The 17,498-nt window shown below is 39.8% G+C and overlaps 3 protein-coding genes and 1 long non-coding RNA gene across 6 annotated transcripts in view; 2 read left to right on the top strand and 2 right to left on the bottom strand.

Annotated features, from left to right (window-relative positions):
* pcnx1 (pecanex 1) overlaps positions 1–3,378 on the bottom strand; it is a 32,327-nt gene extending 28,949 nt beyond the window's left edge. For both annotated transcript variants that reach the window (XM_067480664.1, XM_067480663.1), the window contains exons 1-2: positions 3,016–3,378; positions 1,036–1,250 (exon numbers count right to left, since the gene is read on the bottom strand). In XM_067480664.1, coding sequence (XP_067336765.1) covers positions 1,036–1,250; positions 3,016–3,168 — 368 coding nt within the window. In that variant the 5' untranslated portion in view covers positions 3,169–3,378. The remainder of the gene's footprint in view (positions 1–1,035; positions 1,251–3,015) is intronic.
* Positions 1,474–7,253, top strand: LOC137101817 (uncharacterized). 2 transcript variants are annotated; one of them, XR_010911111.1, is made up of 3 exons: positions 1,474–2,218; positions 6,472–6,587; positions 6,702–7,253. It is a non-coding gene; the product is annotated as an uncharacterized lncRNA (long non-coding RNA). The 2 variants fall into 2 exon arrangements; XR_010911110.1 differs by having other exon boundaries at positions 1,481–2,218; positions 6,472–6,578.
* med6 (mediator complex subunit 6) lies at positions 3,608–9,979 on the bottom strand. Its single transcript, XM_067480668.1, has 8 exons — positions 9,880–9,979; positions 8,665–8,824; positions 7,233–7,324; positions 6,943–7,025; positions 6,449–6,557; positions 6,178–6,293; positions 6,020–6,047; positions 3,608–5,220 (listed from the first exon to the last, which is right to left on the bottom strand). The coding sequence occupies exons 1-8, from the start codon at positions 9,899–9,901 to the stop codon at positions 5,093–5,095; spliced, it is 738 nt and encodes a 245-aa protein (XP_067336769.1). The 5' UTR covers positions 9,902–9,979; the 3' UTR covers positions 3,608–5,092.
* Positions 9,980–12,168: 2,189 nt separating this feature from the next.
* LOC137101815 (tetratricopeptide repeat protein 9A) lies at positions 12,169–14,894 on the top strand. Its single transcript, XM_067480667.1, has 3 exons — positions 12,169–13,280; positions 13,631–13,813; positions 14,631–14,894. The coding sequence occupies exons 1-3, from the start codon at positions 12,797–12,799 to the stop codon at positions 14,711–14,713; spliced, it is 750 nt and encodes a 249-aa protein (XP_067336768.1). The 5' UTR covers positions 12,169–12,796; the 3' UTR covers positions 14,714–14,894.
* Positions 14,895–17,498: the final 2,604 nt, after the last annotated feature.

Raw genomic sequence — 17,498 nt, 5'->3', positions numbered from 1 at the left:
ATAAAGTGCTAGAAACTCAGTGGCTTTTTCTTGCCTTAATAAGAGCTAAAAAAAACAAAAAAAAAAAACAAGACAACTTATTGATGTGACTCTCGTTTTTGTGAATTGAAACAGGAAGTACTTGTCCTACAAACCAAGAGCCATACTAAATGTAAGCTTCATACTAATGACTATTAATCACCTTAATAGAAGCATTCATTAGCACATACTTTAATGTCAACAAACATCTTTAATAATTAATGCAAACTGCAGCCTGTACCTTTCTGCATTAAGAGCATTGTGGAATTTAAGAAAGGCAAGAAACCCTAGAACAGTTTTGTCCTATCAGGGTATTTTAACAGGGTTTCAGAGTATTCCTAGCACATTAACCTCTATACTGGTATTGTGAGTGTTGCGTAATGTGCACTGTTTCCTTCAAAACATTACAAATTCTGCAGTTAGGTTCTCAAAAATCTTGCCAGATCATGTAGTTTATAAAAAATTAATCTTGTGGTATAAAAAAGGTTCGCCAAGTTCTAACATGTGCTTTTCTGAATTAATATTCAGGCACAGGAGACACAAATAAAACTCTAACAGTGTAAGGTTCAGCTTAACATGGCCCATGGCAACGAATCAGTACAAAAGTGGGGATAAATACAAATTGTTCAGCATGCAGGGCTCCGCTTGTATGTGTACAAGTGGAAGTTGTCATTTAAAAGCTACCTTGTGGAGTATTTGACCAGTGATAGAGCTCTAGGCCAAAGCCCCTTGGTTTGTTTATTCTCATGCACAAGCACACCACAGTAAATATGAGGTCTACACATGGTGGTAATGCACCCAAAAAACAGAGCAATGGCCCAGAAAAAGAAGATTGCAAAATGACTGCTAGACATTAAAATACTTTATGGGGAGGGTCACTCAATATGCATTTTAGTTAGATACACTTAACTAAATTGTAGTTTTGAGAATGCTAACAAAAGCTAATACCAACTTAGTCACATTCATTGAGCATCTTTATCCCACGTCTCCAAATCAAGCTTTATGACATTTACTTACCCCGGGCCATTGCTGTCCTCCCGACGGGTAACACCTCCATCATTAGCCCCCTCAGTTCCACCTCTGCTGCCCTGATTCTCCTTTGCCTGGGTCTCCACCACCTCCCCCTCATCCAGGGCATGGTGGAGGCGGTAATTCACCATTTTCAGCAGCAGAAACATGGCAGCAATCACACCACAGTAGATTCCCACAATCACCATGGTTGGCGGCAGCGCCTGGGATTAGAGGAGGAAGCAGAAATGAACATATACGGGCAGACACGGACAACTAATACTGCAGAGGGATGAAAGCTATGCTTTTGTTGTAAAGCATGTATGTTTTTAGGTTTCATAGCCTTTATAAAAGGACTGGTTTGTAATGCCATATTATAAGGTTGTGGTTTGGCTATCAGCTCAGTTTATTTTATTTGGTCCAAAAAATAAGTTTGTGTGCGCCTACACTTATACACATATTTCAAAAATAGCTAAAAGAGTGTTAGGTAAAAACTACAGCCCACCCTTCCCACTAACAATACTTACTCAATACTCAATACTCAATTTACGATCACTTTTTTTCTTGAAAATTACATTAAAAATAACTGACATTTTAATCAAAAACAGAATGAGACAAGGAAGTTTAACAAATGTCTTGCTTGCAAAACATTCTGACAGCTGATCACATGTTGAACAGTTAGTCAGTTGACAGAATCTACAACTAATTGGGTGTCAGTAGTTTCAGTTATTCAAAAATGTTTTTTTTAAAAATGCTCCCTTTAAGCTTATATACAATCAACACATTAACAAATCTTCAAAATAACCATTAGTTACAGTCTTACTGCTGACAGGCATGAAAGTGTGAATCCAAGTTAGCTACTCCTAAACACTGCTGAAAATTAGCTTAATGGATTGCATCTATTACTTGGGACACATTTGAACTTCAGCTTCTGCATCTCTGCTGCATCTGTTTGCAGTTATTACAAACAGGAGCACAGCTCAAACCTGTGGCTCAATATAAACCACAGAGCTGACCGGCAGATTTCCACTCCAGAAATAGAACGGAAACCACAAACCGATATGGAACATCAGCTTCTGAATATAGAAGTTTACATGTTAAACAAACCGTAATTTCCAAAGATCAGCACTTTGACAGGCGTGTATTGGAATTACCGTCACTGGGATTTCAACTTGGTCTGTAGCCTATGTGGGTGAGGAAGTTTTATTTTTTTTAAATAAAGTGTAATTATCTGACAAACAACCTAATAGCAACAGGCACAGTTGGACTTCAGTCTTAGTCCAACTGTGCTCTGTGTCGAGTACTTTTAGGACAAAAGTACGGACTGGTCGTGCCTACAAGCAAACAAACCTGTGAGTAAATGAACTGAACAAGCAGGCAGCCAGTCATTTGACTCTGTGACATTAAAATTGCCAGATTACTGTTACATCCTTGTCAGCTGTGCTCTTGCAGTCACAGCTGGTGGCTTGGTGGAACTGGTGATACCATTACCACAAATCCCTACCGACAGGAGCTCGGTAGATGAAGGAGAGGAGGAAATTAAATTCCCTGATTGCAGCCTGGCACAGTGTAATCAACCGTGAATATCCAATCGGATCTTAAGTGTAACACTTGGATAAACAATACATCGAAACAAGAGAGCAGTCTGGGTCCAGACTAGTTGATGGCTAGCACAGTTAAAGTGGGGCATTGTGGAGGCGATTATGTCCATTTCTTTCCTTAAATAAAGGTCGTCTGCTAACAAATGCGTCGATTTTTTTTTTTTTTTTTTTTTTTAGGTTTTGGAGATATATTTAGTATAGTAATAATAATGCGTTACGTTTCGTTAGTTTAATGAGCCTTCACTTTGTCTCCGCTCCAGATAATAGACTGAGACCGACCGTTAGTATCCTAACGGACACTTGGTTTGTTTAACTTGCGCTGTCAACACTCATGACAAATACATTAATAAAGACATTAAATTGGGCTTAAAATGACCGAAGCGCTCACCATGTAAAGAGTGAAGGGGAAACATAGCAGAAACAGCCAGATGTAGAGATGTAGAGCGTTGACGAATGTATTTTGATCGGGGTCGTAGTACCATCCGCCTGTGACTGAAGCCCAGACCCCCTGCCTCAGGATCTGTAGAGTCTGCGACCCCATGTCGTTATTCCCCTCCGATAAATCCGAACAGGACCGACCGACGGAAGTACCGGGGCGACACGCTGGCTATTTGTCGCTGAACATGACAAACGATGCTCTGTTTTCAGACGCTGGCCTGAAAATCCCCTCTGCAGCCATCTTCTCTGCAGCTAGCCAGCCAGCTGGGGCACTGTTTCAGTCCTCCACTGTGGAGACTCCTATCCCACCACGCCCTGCGAGATAGTTCTTCTTCGTGGCTTTGTAACGCAGTAGCTTGGAAGCCACAAATAACGGTGTGCACTGCATCCGTACATATATACAACGAACATTTGCTTTGTTTTTCGCTCTCTTCTTCCCAATGACGAAAACATGTATGTATGTATGTATGTGTATGCAGGTTTGACCTGAATATGAATCAACATGATGACAGAAAACGCAACCGATTTTAAATTGTTTATTAGGCAATTAGGAGCTCGACCTAAACATGACGAAACGGCGACACCTGCCGATTAAACCCTTCCATGTCAAATTCTGCAGCTTTACAAACCATCAAAAACGACTAAAAATACAGTATGTTAGTCTCAATGCATACCGATCTGTAAGCTTAACATACAAGTCAAGAGTGTTATACAAAGCACAAGTAAAACTAATTTATTTTGTACATTTTGGGTCTCCAAAAAGTTATTTAAAAAAAAAAAACTATCAGATGATTTTTTTTTTTAACTCCAGACATTTCTCTTCGTTTGGAAGCCCAGACAACTCAAGACATCTGAAAAGTAAGGAGGCATCACAATTAGAACTTCTTTGTAAGGGGTCATACAAGTTTAAAATCTGGGGACAACTCGATTAATATTTAACTGTGCATTGTGTTTTAGAAGAGTGTCCTGTGCTTTTCAACGTAAAATAGTTATCTGTAAATTAATAAGTAACTCTGGCTGTCACACACTACGGATTTAAACAAAATATTTACCCTTTAAAATTAAGTGGGGTAAAAGTAAAAAGTCACAGTGCAAACTCAAATTGTACAAAAGTGAAGTAGCCTTCTACATTCTGTTTAGCAAGATACAAAAAGGGGCTACAGTGGAGCAGAAGTTTCTTTATTTCAATCCAGGTTACAAGTTCCTTAGGGACAATCAGATATGTATTTGTCACTAGAAAGTCTCTATTTACCCATCAATAACCTAGAAATCAATGAATATGACCCATACATTTAAGCTGTATCAACAAAGACTGTAGTTAAAATGACAGTAAATATTGTAAATGTTGCGAGTTATGGGTTTGTTATCGTCTGTCAGCATTTAACTAAATTCACTCATATCATGGAAAAAAACTCTCAAGCAACACTGAAGACACAAACACAACAGGATTTAACAGGCCACATGTTTTAATAGGAAAAGCAAAGCCCCCCACCCCCAAAATGATAATTTATTTCAAAAACAAATAGAAGCGTTTGTAAGTAAAAAAATGTGTCTGTCTCAGTAGGTGTTCTGCTTTTCAGATTAAATCAGTGAAACAGACCAGGAATTAAACCGTCTTCTAAAGACACTAAAATAATATGCTGATGTCAACAGTAAATTGACACCAATGCTGATCTCAGCTTGGCATCAAAAAATGTCATCCACTGTTAAATGCCTGTTGACATCAGGTATTTAAGCTTCTGTTCATAGTATGGCTCCTGGAAACGTTCATAATACCAAATCTATAAAGTGCACAAGACTAAGGTTACAGTGTAAAAGTAGTCTTGGCACTGGGATGAGCAACTGACATTTTGTGGCAGTTCATTCTTAGTATCCTGTAAACTGATCAAGTGAGCAGAGTGACTGACCATCTTGCAGTTTTGAAAAGTGACCAGCAATACTCCCCATCTCCAACAGTTATTCCAGTTCATGCTGTAGGGTGTTTCATTGTCTTGCTTTATCTCCACAAAGGGTAACAGGAGTATCTGTCACTGTAGCCGTGCTCTCTTCTCAGGAGGTTTGCTTGGTGGAGCTGGTGTAGACGACTTTGTAGCTGGTTCTCTCTCATCTTGTTTTACAGCTTCTGTGGGGGGTTCAATCTCCTTCTTTACCTCAACTGCAATATAAGAGTATTAAGAATTAGAAGTAAAACACATGGAATTTCTGGATATTGGACTTTCACCTTAACTTGATTTACATTAAAATCTCAGTAAAGATTTTAGAGTGTGTATTTATAATTCAAACTCTTAACGCAGTAATGACAATGCTTACAATAAAATGGAACATTTAAGTGGAACAACAGAAGAGTGATAGCATTCCCTTGACATTGATAATAAAAACTGCAACTATGGAAGTAAGTTATTTTAGACTTTGAGTGTTTCCATCCTGTGTCAGTTCAATCTTATGCATATGTAGAGGTGATCTTACTCGTATCTGGTGGTCCAACAATTATCCACGCCAGAGGTCACTGTATGACGAACACTGAACACTTCTTGAATTCTACATTTCTCAACTTAGCCGATAATTCTACAGTACACATTTACGAAAAGTAATTTAACAAACAAATAAATCAATTCCACCGAACAAGATAGGAAACTGCGCTTCCACAGCAACACAGTGAACCTTTCACTTCTACCTTGTTAGACTCCCCACCTAAACCTCTAATAGTTGTATCTTCTAGCCCCAATAACTGAGTCTGTTCTTTCCAAAAGCTAAGCTAAAAAAACGATCATAACCAACCTTCTATCTACATTTTTTACTTGACAACTGTTTAAACCAACATTTCAAAGGCAGCCATGTGATGTCATTCACAACATCATCAGTAGGCTTAGACACACCCTTCTTAATCTAACTAACTCTACAATACACAACATTATTATCATTTAACTATGAATAGGAATGTGACAACATCATACCTGGAATAGGCTTCTCACCAGGTTTAGGCTATAAAATTGCAGAAAGACAAGAAAATGACATTACTTGGATTTCATCATATTAACATGACATGATTCTTGTTTTTTTTGAAAATTCAAAAAACAGATTAAACTTTAAGAAAAGTCAGTGTAAGATGTACCTGGTAGAATGTTGGCGGAAATTTTGACCTGAGGTCCAACAGTAGTGTATCCACACGGTGTCTCTGAAATAATGAACTTGGTTCCTCTTTCTTCTTTGACTTAGGCTTGGCTTTTTCTGTATTAAAAAAGCTAGATATTCACACTTTTCTGAATTCATCAATTTGAACATACTCTCAGCTATCTGTTGTTTTAATGTTATTGACGTTCCATGAATATTCCACTATTAGAATACTACCTAAATGTTTTAAATGAACAACAGAAAAACCTGACCTCTCTCCTCCTGGTCCTTGAAGTGCCACCAGTATCCTTTGGATGGGTGATAGCGGCAATATGACATGGCCTCATCAAAAGCTGATTGGATTCCATGAACAGCAGAAAGCTTAAAAAGACACATGATGATGTAAGTGATGTAAGTCATAGCAAAATCTGTAGCACTTGAAAACCCCAAATTTCCACATCATCATTTTTATAGCACACAGTTCCATCCATTCATTCATTATCTTTAACCAATTATCATGTTCAGGTTTACCAGGGGCTGGAGCCTATCCCAGCTGGCATTGGGCCGAGAGGCGGGGGACACCGTGGACAAGATACCAGTCTTTCTCACGGCCAACCCAGAGACACACACAGACAGACAACCATTCACGCTCACATTCACATTCCAAATAACCTATAGAAAATTCGGAACTGGGGAACTTTTAGCTGTGAGGCGGCAGGTCACCATGCTGCCCGACAAGATGTGGGATTATATTATAAATTCTTACCACTCTAGAGCTAATCACCGTTCCTAGATCTGGGGCCTGATACACCACTCCTGCTATGATGTAGTAGTCAGCCAAAGGAACCACTGAAAGATGGAAATATATGTTTTCAATTTAAATGGTGCTTTAAAAATTAGACTGCATGGATGTAAACACTGTTACTTCATAAAGTTACATCTACTTGTGGAATCAAAACTACATTACAAGCATATGGAAAACATTTTGTCTTCTAATTAACCCGCATTACAGATTAATTCTCTATCGATGATATAGTCAGATGTTACACTGCTCACCTTGCGTTGCTGACTGCCTCTGTTGTTTACGAATTATATAAAGTATTGGCTCCTGAGCATGAAGAAGAATGTATTCCACACCTACCATCTGACTGAAAAAAAGACAAAAACAATGTTTGCTTTCAGTAAAAAGGCCACTTAACACAACATCTTCGCAACAGTGTACTGAAAATAACCCCTGACCTTTAAAATAAAACAAGTCTGATTATTCCTTTGTTTAAGCCCCAGATTTTTAATGTGCATTAATCTTATGAGGCATTCAGTGTCAGCCTTTACTGCTGTTACGTTGTATGTCACAATACATACAGTATCTATTTAAGCCTATACTGCTCTTAATTTACCATCACACATAATTGCATTATTTTTTATTTACAACCCCCATTACCAAAGAAGTTGGGATTATGTGTAAAAACTAAATAAAAACAGAATGCAATGATTTGCAAATCTCATCAAACCTAGTATGCAGTTTAAAATCGTCTTGCTGAAATACCCAACATCTTCCCTGAAAGACACCCCTTTTCAGCATTGATGGTGCCTTTCCAGATGTGTAAGCTGCTCCCGCCATAGGAACTAATGCCCCCTCATACCATCAAAGATGCAGGCTTTTAAACTCTTTAGTCTGCAGGACACAGCATCCATGGTTTCCAAAAAGAATTTCAAATTTTGATTCATCTGACCACAGACCATTTTAAATGAGCTTTGGCCCACATAACACAGCAGTGTTATGGCATCGTTTTCACATATGGCTTCTTCTTTGCATGATACAGCTTTAACTTACATTTGTGGGTGCAAAGCACAAATAGAAGTCAAGGCTGTACTGTGCTGCTTGAGGTCCCAAAAATCACACGCATCCAGTTTTGCTTTTCAGCCTTAACGTTTTCCACAGAGATTCCTCCTGATTCTCTGAATCTTTTGATGATATTATGTATTGTAGATGGTGGGATCTTCAAAGACTTTGCAGTTTCACATTGGGGAACATTTTTCTGTAAAGGTCCACAGTTTTTAGATTTGTCGCAGATTGGTGAACCATTGCCCACCTCTACATTCAAGAGGCTGTGCCTCTCTGCTCCTTTTATATATTGTCATGTTATTAACCTGTTGCCATAAACCTAATTAGTTGTCAAATCTTCCTCCATTTGTTTTTGATTTGCAGCAATTACTTTTCCAGCCTTTTGTTCCAACTATTTCGAGATGTGTTGCTGCCATCAAAATCCAAATGAGCTATGGTAAATGGTAATGGTAAAATGTCTACGTTGCAACATCTGATATGTTGTTTATGTATTATTGTGAATAAAATACGGGTTGATGAGATTTGCAAGTCACTGCATTCTTTTTGTATTTGCATTTTACACATCGTCCCAATTTCTTTGGAATTGGGGTTGTATTTAATCATATTTATATCTTTGAAATAACTCTGTAAAAGTTAACTTACTTTAGGTGCTCCAGGGTGAGCCGCTGCATCTTCACTACCTCATTATTACAGGTTCGGTCATAGAAGGGGTTGCTTCTCTCAGAGAAATAGTCAAGTACATTTCCAGGGTTAAGAATTGGCACCCAGCCACTGTCCACCCAGGAAATCCCAAGAAGGTTCTCTGCAAATTGTATAAACATTTTACAAATGTCCTGAGCTTAGGTCCTGTCAATTTTTGTAGTTACACCAGGCACTAATATTTAACACATAATAATTACAGCACAGGGATGAGATTCCAACTCTTAAGCCGGGGTCATTGGACTAAAGAACAGAATCTTTAAACAGCCAGTCTTGGCACTGACCAGGATCAACTAGGTCTGACCAGTCATTACAACAAAATCACATTGAAAAATTATATCAGTGCAAAGCTTTGCATCCCCATTTCTAAACAATTTAAAATTAACTGTAATTTCTGAAAAAGTCTTTGTGCGAGATGAATGTGGATAAAATGTTATGTTGATGGAAAAGTTTAATTATTTTGCCATTTCAAAATAGGGTTATGGAAAGTTTTGCACCCAACTGTAGTTTAGGTTTTAATGGCTGTATCAGAAAAAAAATAAGTTTCATTCAGGACTTTAGCAACATTTTGGCACAACTCTTTTGCATCTTTGGAATAAACGCAGGCTAGGGTTGACACTATAAAAATAAAGCCAAATTAAAATGTACTATGTCTTGCTCTGGTTGTTGGTTTAAACTATTCTGGTTTTATAACATTTTATAAAATCACAGTCCCATTTAATTAGCCATCAAATGAACAACAGTTGAAACGATCTAAAAACTGTAACGTTAGTGAAATGAGATTAGCATTTTCTCACATAATTGTCAGGCAAACGCAACTGTCCGTGACGTTACCTAAATTAGATTGTCCCCTATATATCTACCAAATGAATAACTAAATCAATAAGCGATAAGGAATATATATTTGGCCTGTAATTTGTTATTTTATTAGTTTCACACGAAACTACTAGCATTATCTCTCTTAGCTGACATGCTAATCATTGCTAATCATTAGCTTTTAGGTTTGCACTACCAAATTAATTCAAAACCTGCTAACAGAAGATTTGCTTGCCAACTTTTTGTTAAGTCCTGTGTCACTCGTAAACAGTTGTCTTATTAAATTTAAAGTGCAATTAAATCCCCGAATCTTCCTAACAATTGAAACGAAGACTTGGCTACCTCGGAAATCCACCGCCGCCATGATGTAAACAAAGACGTCGCACAAAGATTACGTATTACTTTGCATCAGGTTGTGTTTCGTGGCGTCATGACGTAACCTATACAGCATGCGTGAATAAAGCGAGGACTTATGATAATATTAACCTTAATTACAACAGTTTTCGGACTTGTTTATCAAAGTTCCATATTCTCACCTCCAAACATTCTAAATCCTTCCAATCCCTTGAAGTGTTTGCCATTGAAATAGAACACTATATGGAATCTGTCAAAGTCTTACAAAATGAAAAATCTCATAAAATAATCGAACTTTTTGAAAAGCTATTTAACCCAAACAAATTATTTTAATGCATCTTCAATACGGTTAATTTACATACTGTAATTATTTTATTGATTGTTTGGTTTCTTTTAGTTTTTTATTTCTCTCGCACATACCTAATGTTTCCTCCCCCCCAAAAAAATATTTTCGAATTTAACTTAATGTTGGAATATGATTGTGTACAAAAAGCGTACATTGGAATTTTATGGATGTCTGACCTGTTGTCACATTCTTCATGATTTTGGATAAGGAATTGGGGGAACATTATTAAAGTGTAGACAGGACATTTCAAAACAAATAGAGTAGCTATTCTAGAAATTATACAGGAGATAAATCACTTTTGACATAAAATAGAAATAGGAGCACCTCTCATAACAGTACTTCTATATTAATGTAGTCTCTCAATAATGTTACAATAACTGACTTTTTTAATAAAGTATTTTAGTAATTGAGATTTTTTACTTATAAATGTATTTTTTTTATGTTGCTACAGGCTATTAGTACTATTATTTACAATTAGCATTGGGGTCTAAATATATATAAATAGTCTTTCATACCATAAATGAAATTACACCCCAATACAAACTCAGTGTAAAATATGTTTTTGCATTTTATTTTGAAAACAATGACTCAACAACTCCATTTCACAAACAAGCATCAGTTAGAAGTATTTTGCAACCGGTCACTCCGTATTAAACAGCTGCATTTGTGAACAACAGCATTTGCTCCCGAGAGTTGGAATTCCGGAGACACACCCTGAGGGCTGAGTTCACCATCCTGTTAGCGTGACAGGACAGGCAGATTTCTTGGTGGATAAACAAAATGTCAAAATGAGAACTTCTTGTGTCACAGCATAGAGGACACCTCCCCCAGACACATCACATGCACCATGACACAAACTCCATTATCCGACCAAATGGTGGACTCAGCATTTCTAGGACTCTGAAGCCTGAATCTGCCAACGAGAAGGATGGAAAGAAAAGCTGTGCTCTTCATCTGATTTGTCTAGGTAGAGATGGCTGCATTCCACCAATCTAAGAAAGTTACTCCTTTCAGTCAGGGGATTTCAAGTTAAAAGGTAGTTGCTGGATACTCTTCCAAAGGAAGCTGATGTTGACAGAATATTGTTTATAATTACAAATTCCAGTTTTGAAAAAGTTTTGTTTAGCTGGAATCAACAAAAAATAAAATAAATAAAAGAACCTTGTAAGGGACTGGTTTCAAGTTTGGACTTAATTCATGCGCCAGACACAACTACTCACTTTAAGAAGTTTATTAAAAGACAGTTGGCAAAAGCAGGATGGAGGTGCATTCGTCCTCCGACTCGCTAGGCGGTGCTGTACTCCAGTCTACGAGAGAATACACGGAGAGTATTTCAGCAATGACTTGTGGGGAATTGAGTAAAGAACGAACGAGACTTTCTAGAGCGAGTGGGGAGACGAGCGGGGTCTGGAGGAGAGGCAGGGGCTTATGGGTGGAAGAGTAGAGTATGGTCCTGGCAGTAGAGGTAGAGAGGATGAGTGCATGGGAGGCGGTCCGCTGAGGAAGATGTCTGGTCTGGATCCGTAACACAGAGGCTGACCTGGTAATGCGTGGAGCGTAGCCGTGGTGAATCTCCAAATTCGGACGGGAAAAGACAATTGTAAAATCCCCTTAGTGACACACGCCATAAACTCCAACAACACCACATGCATAACGCCAAGAATAGGCCTTTAATTCTAGACTCACGTAATATCCCGCCGCGACGGGAACTTGGTTCACAGTATTGGCACAGATGAAAATCCTGCTGGGACAGTTCGTTGGCTTCTACTAGAGCAGCATTTGCCGCGTGATTCAGTCAGCGGCAGATGTTCTGAACACGTGCTGAACGCTCGTCTGAGCGCTGTATGGCGTGGTATGGTAAACCAAGTCAAAATGACAATGTGGCGGTTTGGTAAGGGAACTGGGAGGTATATAAACAGAAGAGCGAGAGCAGGTGAAGCCTATTATCGGGGATTAGTGAAGCGGAGCGAACGTGAAGGGACCAGGAACCGGAAGCGAATACAAAATAAAATGCCTGAAGGGGGAAGTGAAGTTAGTGATCCGGACCGACATGTCTTACAACACAGGCTGAGGGACACAAACAATAGGAATGGGCCATTGTGTGAATACAATTCACTGAATATAATAAAGGGTTAAAACAAAATCTTACATGATTGTACACCAATTTAAAAATATATGGGAATATAACCAAATTATCAGTGGACAGATCACTGTCATGACAGGCTGGTTTTTTTTAATGAAACATTGGCTTCAGTTTGTAACCAAACTGATAATGAAATTATGGCCAAACGAGAATAATGTAATCAAGCGTCTCGTCTTCCTGCCGGAGGACCCCCATGGGACCACTGGCCCTGCATGTGTCGACCAATCGGCTCCTCGGATGTGAAAAAAATACGAGAACAAGCTACAACGGAGGAGCGCACCGCGCACCCGGAGAAGACGTAGCTGCGACATCAGCGGGGGCAACGCGGCTGCAAGAGGATGCAGTGAAAGAGGCTCAGATTTCCAGCTGATTTACACCCGGGCTGCTATTTTTAAAAAAACAACAACAACGTCGACATGAGCGTGATCAAGGCTGTGAACGACGGCAGGGTGGATGGTGGCAGAGGCAGCCTCACCGACAACAGCGGCGGCTCCCCGAGGCTCCAGCAGTGCGCACAGCCTCCCAGCAGCAGCAGCAGGACCAAAGATGCCAGATACCAGCAGCAGCAGCAGCAGCAGCTCCAGCAGCAGAGGCATCATGGTGGGTCGATGCTGAAGCAACCATCCCACTACGAGCCAGCCGACGTCGTTAGACGGGCGTTGGACTTCAAGAGCCAAGGTACACAATGCTACAAGGATAAGAAGTACCGAGAGGCGATTGGCAAGTATCACCGCGCTCTGCTGGAGATCAAGGGGCTGTGCAGGGTGCTGGGGGATCCGGACTCCAGCTCCAAGTCCCCGTCCTCCCTCTTACCGACCATCAGTAAGTCCACCACGCTGACAGATGAGCAGAAGGGGGCCATGGAAAACGCAGAGCTGGAGTGTTACAACAGCTTGGCCGGTAAATGTTCTGCCTCACACGCACGCAGACACACACACACACACACAAAGTACACTTGTATGTTTCATCAGAGATAGATTCTGGGAATACTCCAGAGCTCATGAATGATTCATAAAGAGAATGAGTCATTCTGAGGCTTACCCCAGTCTCCCCTTTACTTTCTTTTGATATTCCCTACTTGTAGATGGCAAAAATATATTAGTTCGTCAGATTTTACCCAAAAAAATATGATAGCAGGGGCCTAACATTCATACTACCGTTCCTCTATTTAAGGACATTTAAAAACTGGCTCATGCAGTGTCACCAGGAACTCCTCCATCTCCCCCTTTTCCTGCTTTTTCCCATTCCAGCCTGCCTTTTGCAAATGGAGCTGGTGAACTATGAACGAGTGAAGGAATACTGCCTGAAAGTGCTGCACAAGGAAGGAAAGAACTTCAAAGCTCTCTACCGATCCGGAGTGGCCTACTACCACCTAGGGGACTTCCAGAAGGCCCTGTACTACTTGAAGGAGTCACACAAACAGGAACCATCAGGTCAGGACTGACCGGCTGTGGCACTCCAAAATCTAAACAGCCCTCCTGATCACACTGACTACACCCAGTTCCCCTTTAAACAACAATTTATGCACAGCAATAGTCTTAAAACATGAATTATGGCGTTAGTAAAAGGCTAAATAAACTAAAATTGCAGCATAATCTCCTTGAGAAGTGTAGTAGTGAACCTGCCTGGAGCAAGTGAGTAAGGGGCAAAAGTCAAATTACAATGGGGACCACTACAGGTCAGCAGGGGAACTGCAGGCGAGTGACACCCAGTGCACATGATACAGAAATATTTAAATTAAGAAAAGCTGCTTTGAGTTTTTAATTAATAGCTTCTTCTGCTGTACCATCTGGAGAGTGACGTGAAACTGGTTTCTGTTGCTGTGGGGGGGGCACTGAACACATTTGATGAATTGGAACAATAATATTTGCAACATTCCCTCTTTTGAAGTGCCACTGCGTAGTTTAGTGGATGTATGTATTTTTACAAATGGCTCACGTCAACATATAAATAATCAGTAAAACATTTACTGATTACTTTAATGTTTATGCTCACTTGATTATTTTGATAGTTTGGATAGTTTGTGAGAAAATTCCAACACTGGGAAACAGGATAAGCATAAAGAAGCAGAGTTTTCCATGTGGAGAAAATACCACGTTATTTTTGCAGCTCCTAAAAATTATTTCCACAAACCATTTCCTGCAGTCACTTTACTGTGTCACAAAGTTCTGTTTTAATGGGCGATTTATGAGCATATTGATGAGCCATGTCTGAGCAGGAAATAAGTCTTTTCCTGTTTTTGTTTTCCAGACACCAATGTCATCCGGTACATTCAGCTGACAGAGATGAAGATTCGCCGGAATGCCCAAAGGGAAAAGAAGGAGGCGACATAAGCACTCGCTGTGCGATGACTTCTCACCCGTCATGACTTTCAACCCACTGTGTGCCACCCAGGCCTCAGACACCACGAGTCAGTGGTCTGGGTGTGAAACCATATTAACGTTTGCTTTTGCCTTGCACAGAATCCAGTTGCCATTTATGTGATTGAACTGTTGTGCGCTTGAAGCATTTAAAGAGAAAAATTTAACCAGATATTCAGTTTCTGACTCTGAGCTGCCAAACGCATCTAGTACAAACCCGTCCCGAGTATGTTTTTTAATCTTTGCACACTCATGCACTGCCAGTCTAAACATTGCACATACAGGCCAAAACTTGTGATAGAGCCAGGAGCAACAAGCTCCACAGAGTGAATCCAGCCAGTCTGCAAGTGGGGAGAGCTGTACATTAGCACCTGCACGCGCACAAGATGTCTTTTCAGTGGCACGGGGTAAGTGAGTAACAACCACCTACACTTTTGTCATCATACTTTGATTTTGAAAGTACTGCAAAATATCAAGAGTTCTGTATACTTTCAATTGTATCTAAATAAAAGGTGCTGTCAGTAAGTAGGTTTCTAAATTACAGGACATCAAGAGCACACGGTTGCTACTACCAGTATGAGAGACATATCACAAAATGTAAATAGGCTACTTTATGTAAAAATATAATGGAGTGGAAGGCCAAAACAAAGCACTTCATTCACAGCATTTTCTGTGTCACCTAAACATATACTGTATTTTTACTGTAAAGGTATGCGTGTAATAAAAGTGTTTACTGATTGAAATATTTTTTGTGGTGCTGCAGCAGTGGATTCCCGTTAAAATTTCCATTTCCTTTTTCCCCTTGTGTTCCTCATAAACTTAAATCTATGGAGAAATGCAGATGAAAGCACATGCTTAAATAAAGAAGTGAACCAAAGTCGACTGAAATGGTTTTGGAGCTTTTCTTCCTGGCAGTTGCTATGGTGAGCGTTTGGCAATAAGCTGGGTCGTGGAGTTTATGTTCCAGTAAGTTATATAACGATGCATGCTGTCATAAACACGGTTCTAACACATTTAATAATGTCAACCTGCAGTGGCTCAGTTTGTGGCCACCTCGGGGCACTGAAAACAACCTGCGCACGCAGCATTGACACGTGATGCTCTTTAGCAGGTGCTCATTTCTTAGCAGACGTGGAACAACATCCGCGTTCATTTGATGGCACGGCCAGCGACCAAATTAAATCTTAATATTCAGTCCTTTTCAGTAGGGCGGCTGTGGTGACCCTGAACTCACAGGATAAGCCGAAAGGACAAAAAAAAAAAAATTCAGTCCTTTTCACTCTATACTGACCCTGAGGCCAAACATGTGACCCTAGTTGATGAGTTGCTGACTCACCTGTAACTTTGCTGTTTCTGAGCTTATGTCATGGTTTATTATTACGATATAACATTTTTCAATCAAACTGTTTTTGTTTCCTGGGTTACTGCTCTTGTTTCCTAATCCACACAGAGATGGAAACAGTTGCTGTGAAGCATCCATCCATTATCTTAACTGCTTGTCCTGTTCAGGGTCGCACGGGCACTAGAGGCTATACCAGCTGTCACTGGGTGAGAGGCGGGGTCCAGCCTGGACAGGTTTCCAGTCTATGCTAGGGCCAACACAGAGACACACACACACAGACAGACATTCACACTCACATTGACACCTACAGGCAATTTAGAGTCACCAATGAACCTAACGTGCATGTTTTTGGACTGTGGGAGGAAACTGAACTACCTGGAGGAAATGCAAACTCCACAGAGAGAGGGGTCAGCCAGTCAGGGATTTGAACTGGGGACCTTCTAGATGTGAGACACTATAATGCCACAGATTGAATTTCTTCGTATCCAAATCTTATCACCTTTGGTGGTGGTGAGACTCAGGAAAGGACTATGACACAAATAAGGCATTTACATCAGTTATTTGTTATTTTGTGGTTGTTTTGTGTCTCTTAGTCGTTTTCTTTTGTGTTTTATTGGGATTATTTTCCTGATTTCTCTTTGGTGGTTTTCAACCAACTATAGTCATCATTTGTCTGGTTGTCACGTCTCCTATATGCGTTTTTTTTTTTTTTTTTTTTTAAACAGCTCAGTGAATTTCAGACAACAAATATTAACACTCAGGGTCCCCCAAGCCTGTGCCCAGTATACCCATTTATGAATCCCCCCCATAGTAAGACTTGCTAAGCATCCCCTCAGAGAACCATATTCTTAGCTCTGTGACCTACAGTAAATGTGAAGCTGAAGCTAATATTTGAGAAGCCTTTTTTTTTGCCAGAATCCACAAACTCAAGAGGGAAACATGTGGCTCCTTGTTTGCCCTTTGGTGCTGGGCAGATAATGTAACAGGTTTAGAGTTTATTCGCTTTCACCTGGAGGAACTTCTTTAACGTAACGTAGTCATTTGCTCCACTGTTATCATAAAAGCAGCTTTAATATCTTTTTATTCAACAAAGAAAGTACCAGGGTAATAAATGAAGCTGCGACACAGTTGGATTATTTACTATAATTTTACTCAAATCATCGTGTTCCAGTGCAAATGCAAGTCAGTCAATAGCAGGATTATGTCCAACCTGTTTAAATCAGCTTATTCGTGGCAACATTTCCAACAGATAATGACACCATGGCTACACATCAGAGGGGAGCACTTTGTTTCAACTAGCACCCTTAGTTGAAATAATGCGTTTGTACATCGAGCATGATCACATTCTGCAGAGAAAAAGCATTCACATTTACAAGTACATGGGGTCACACAACAAAGAGAGATCAAATCTCAGAG

Source organism: Channa argus, chromosome 16 (genome assembly GCF_033026475.1).
Source record: "Channa argus isolate prfri chromosome 16, Channa argus male v1.0, whole genome shotgun sequence".
NCBI classification, from domain to species: domain Eukaryota; kingdom Metazoa; phylum Chordata; class Actinopteri; order Anabantiformes; family Channidae; genus Channa; species Channa argus.
The sequence above is the reverse complement of the archived record's forward strand: the minus strand, read 5'-3'. Positions and strand labels throughout refer to the sequence as shown.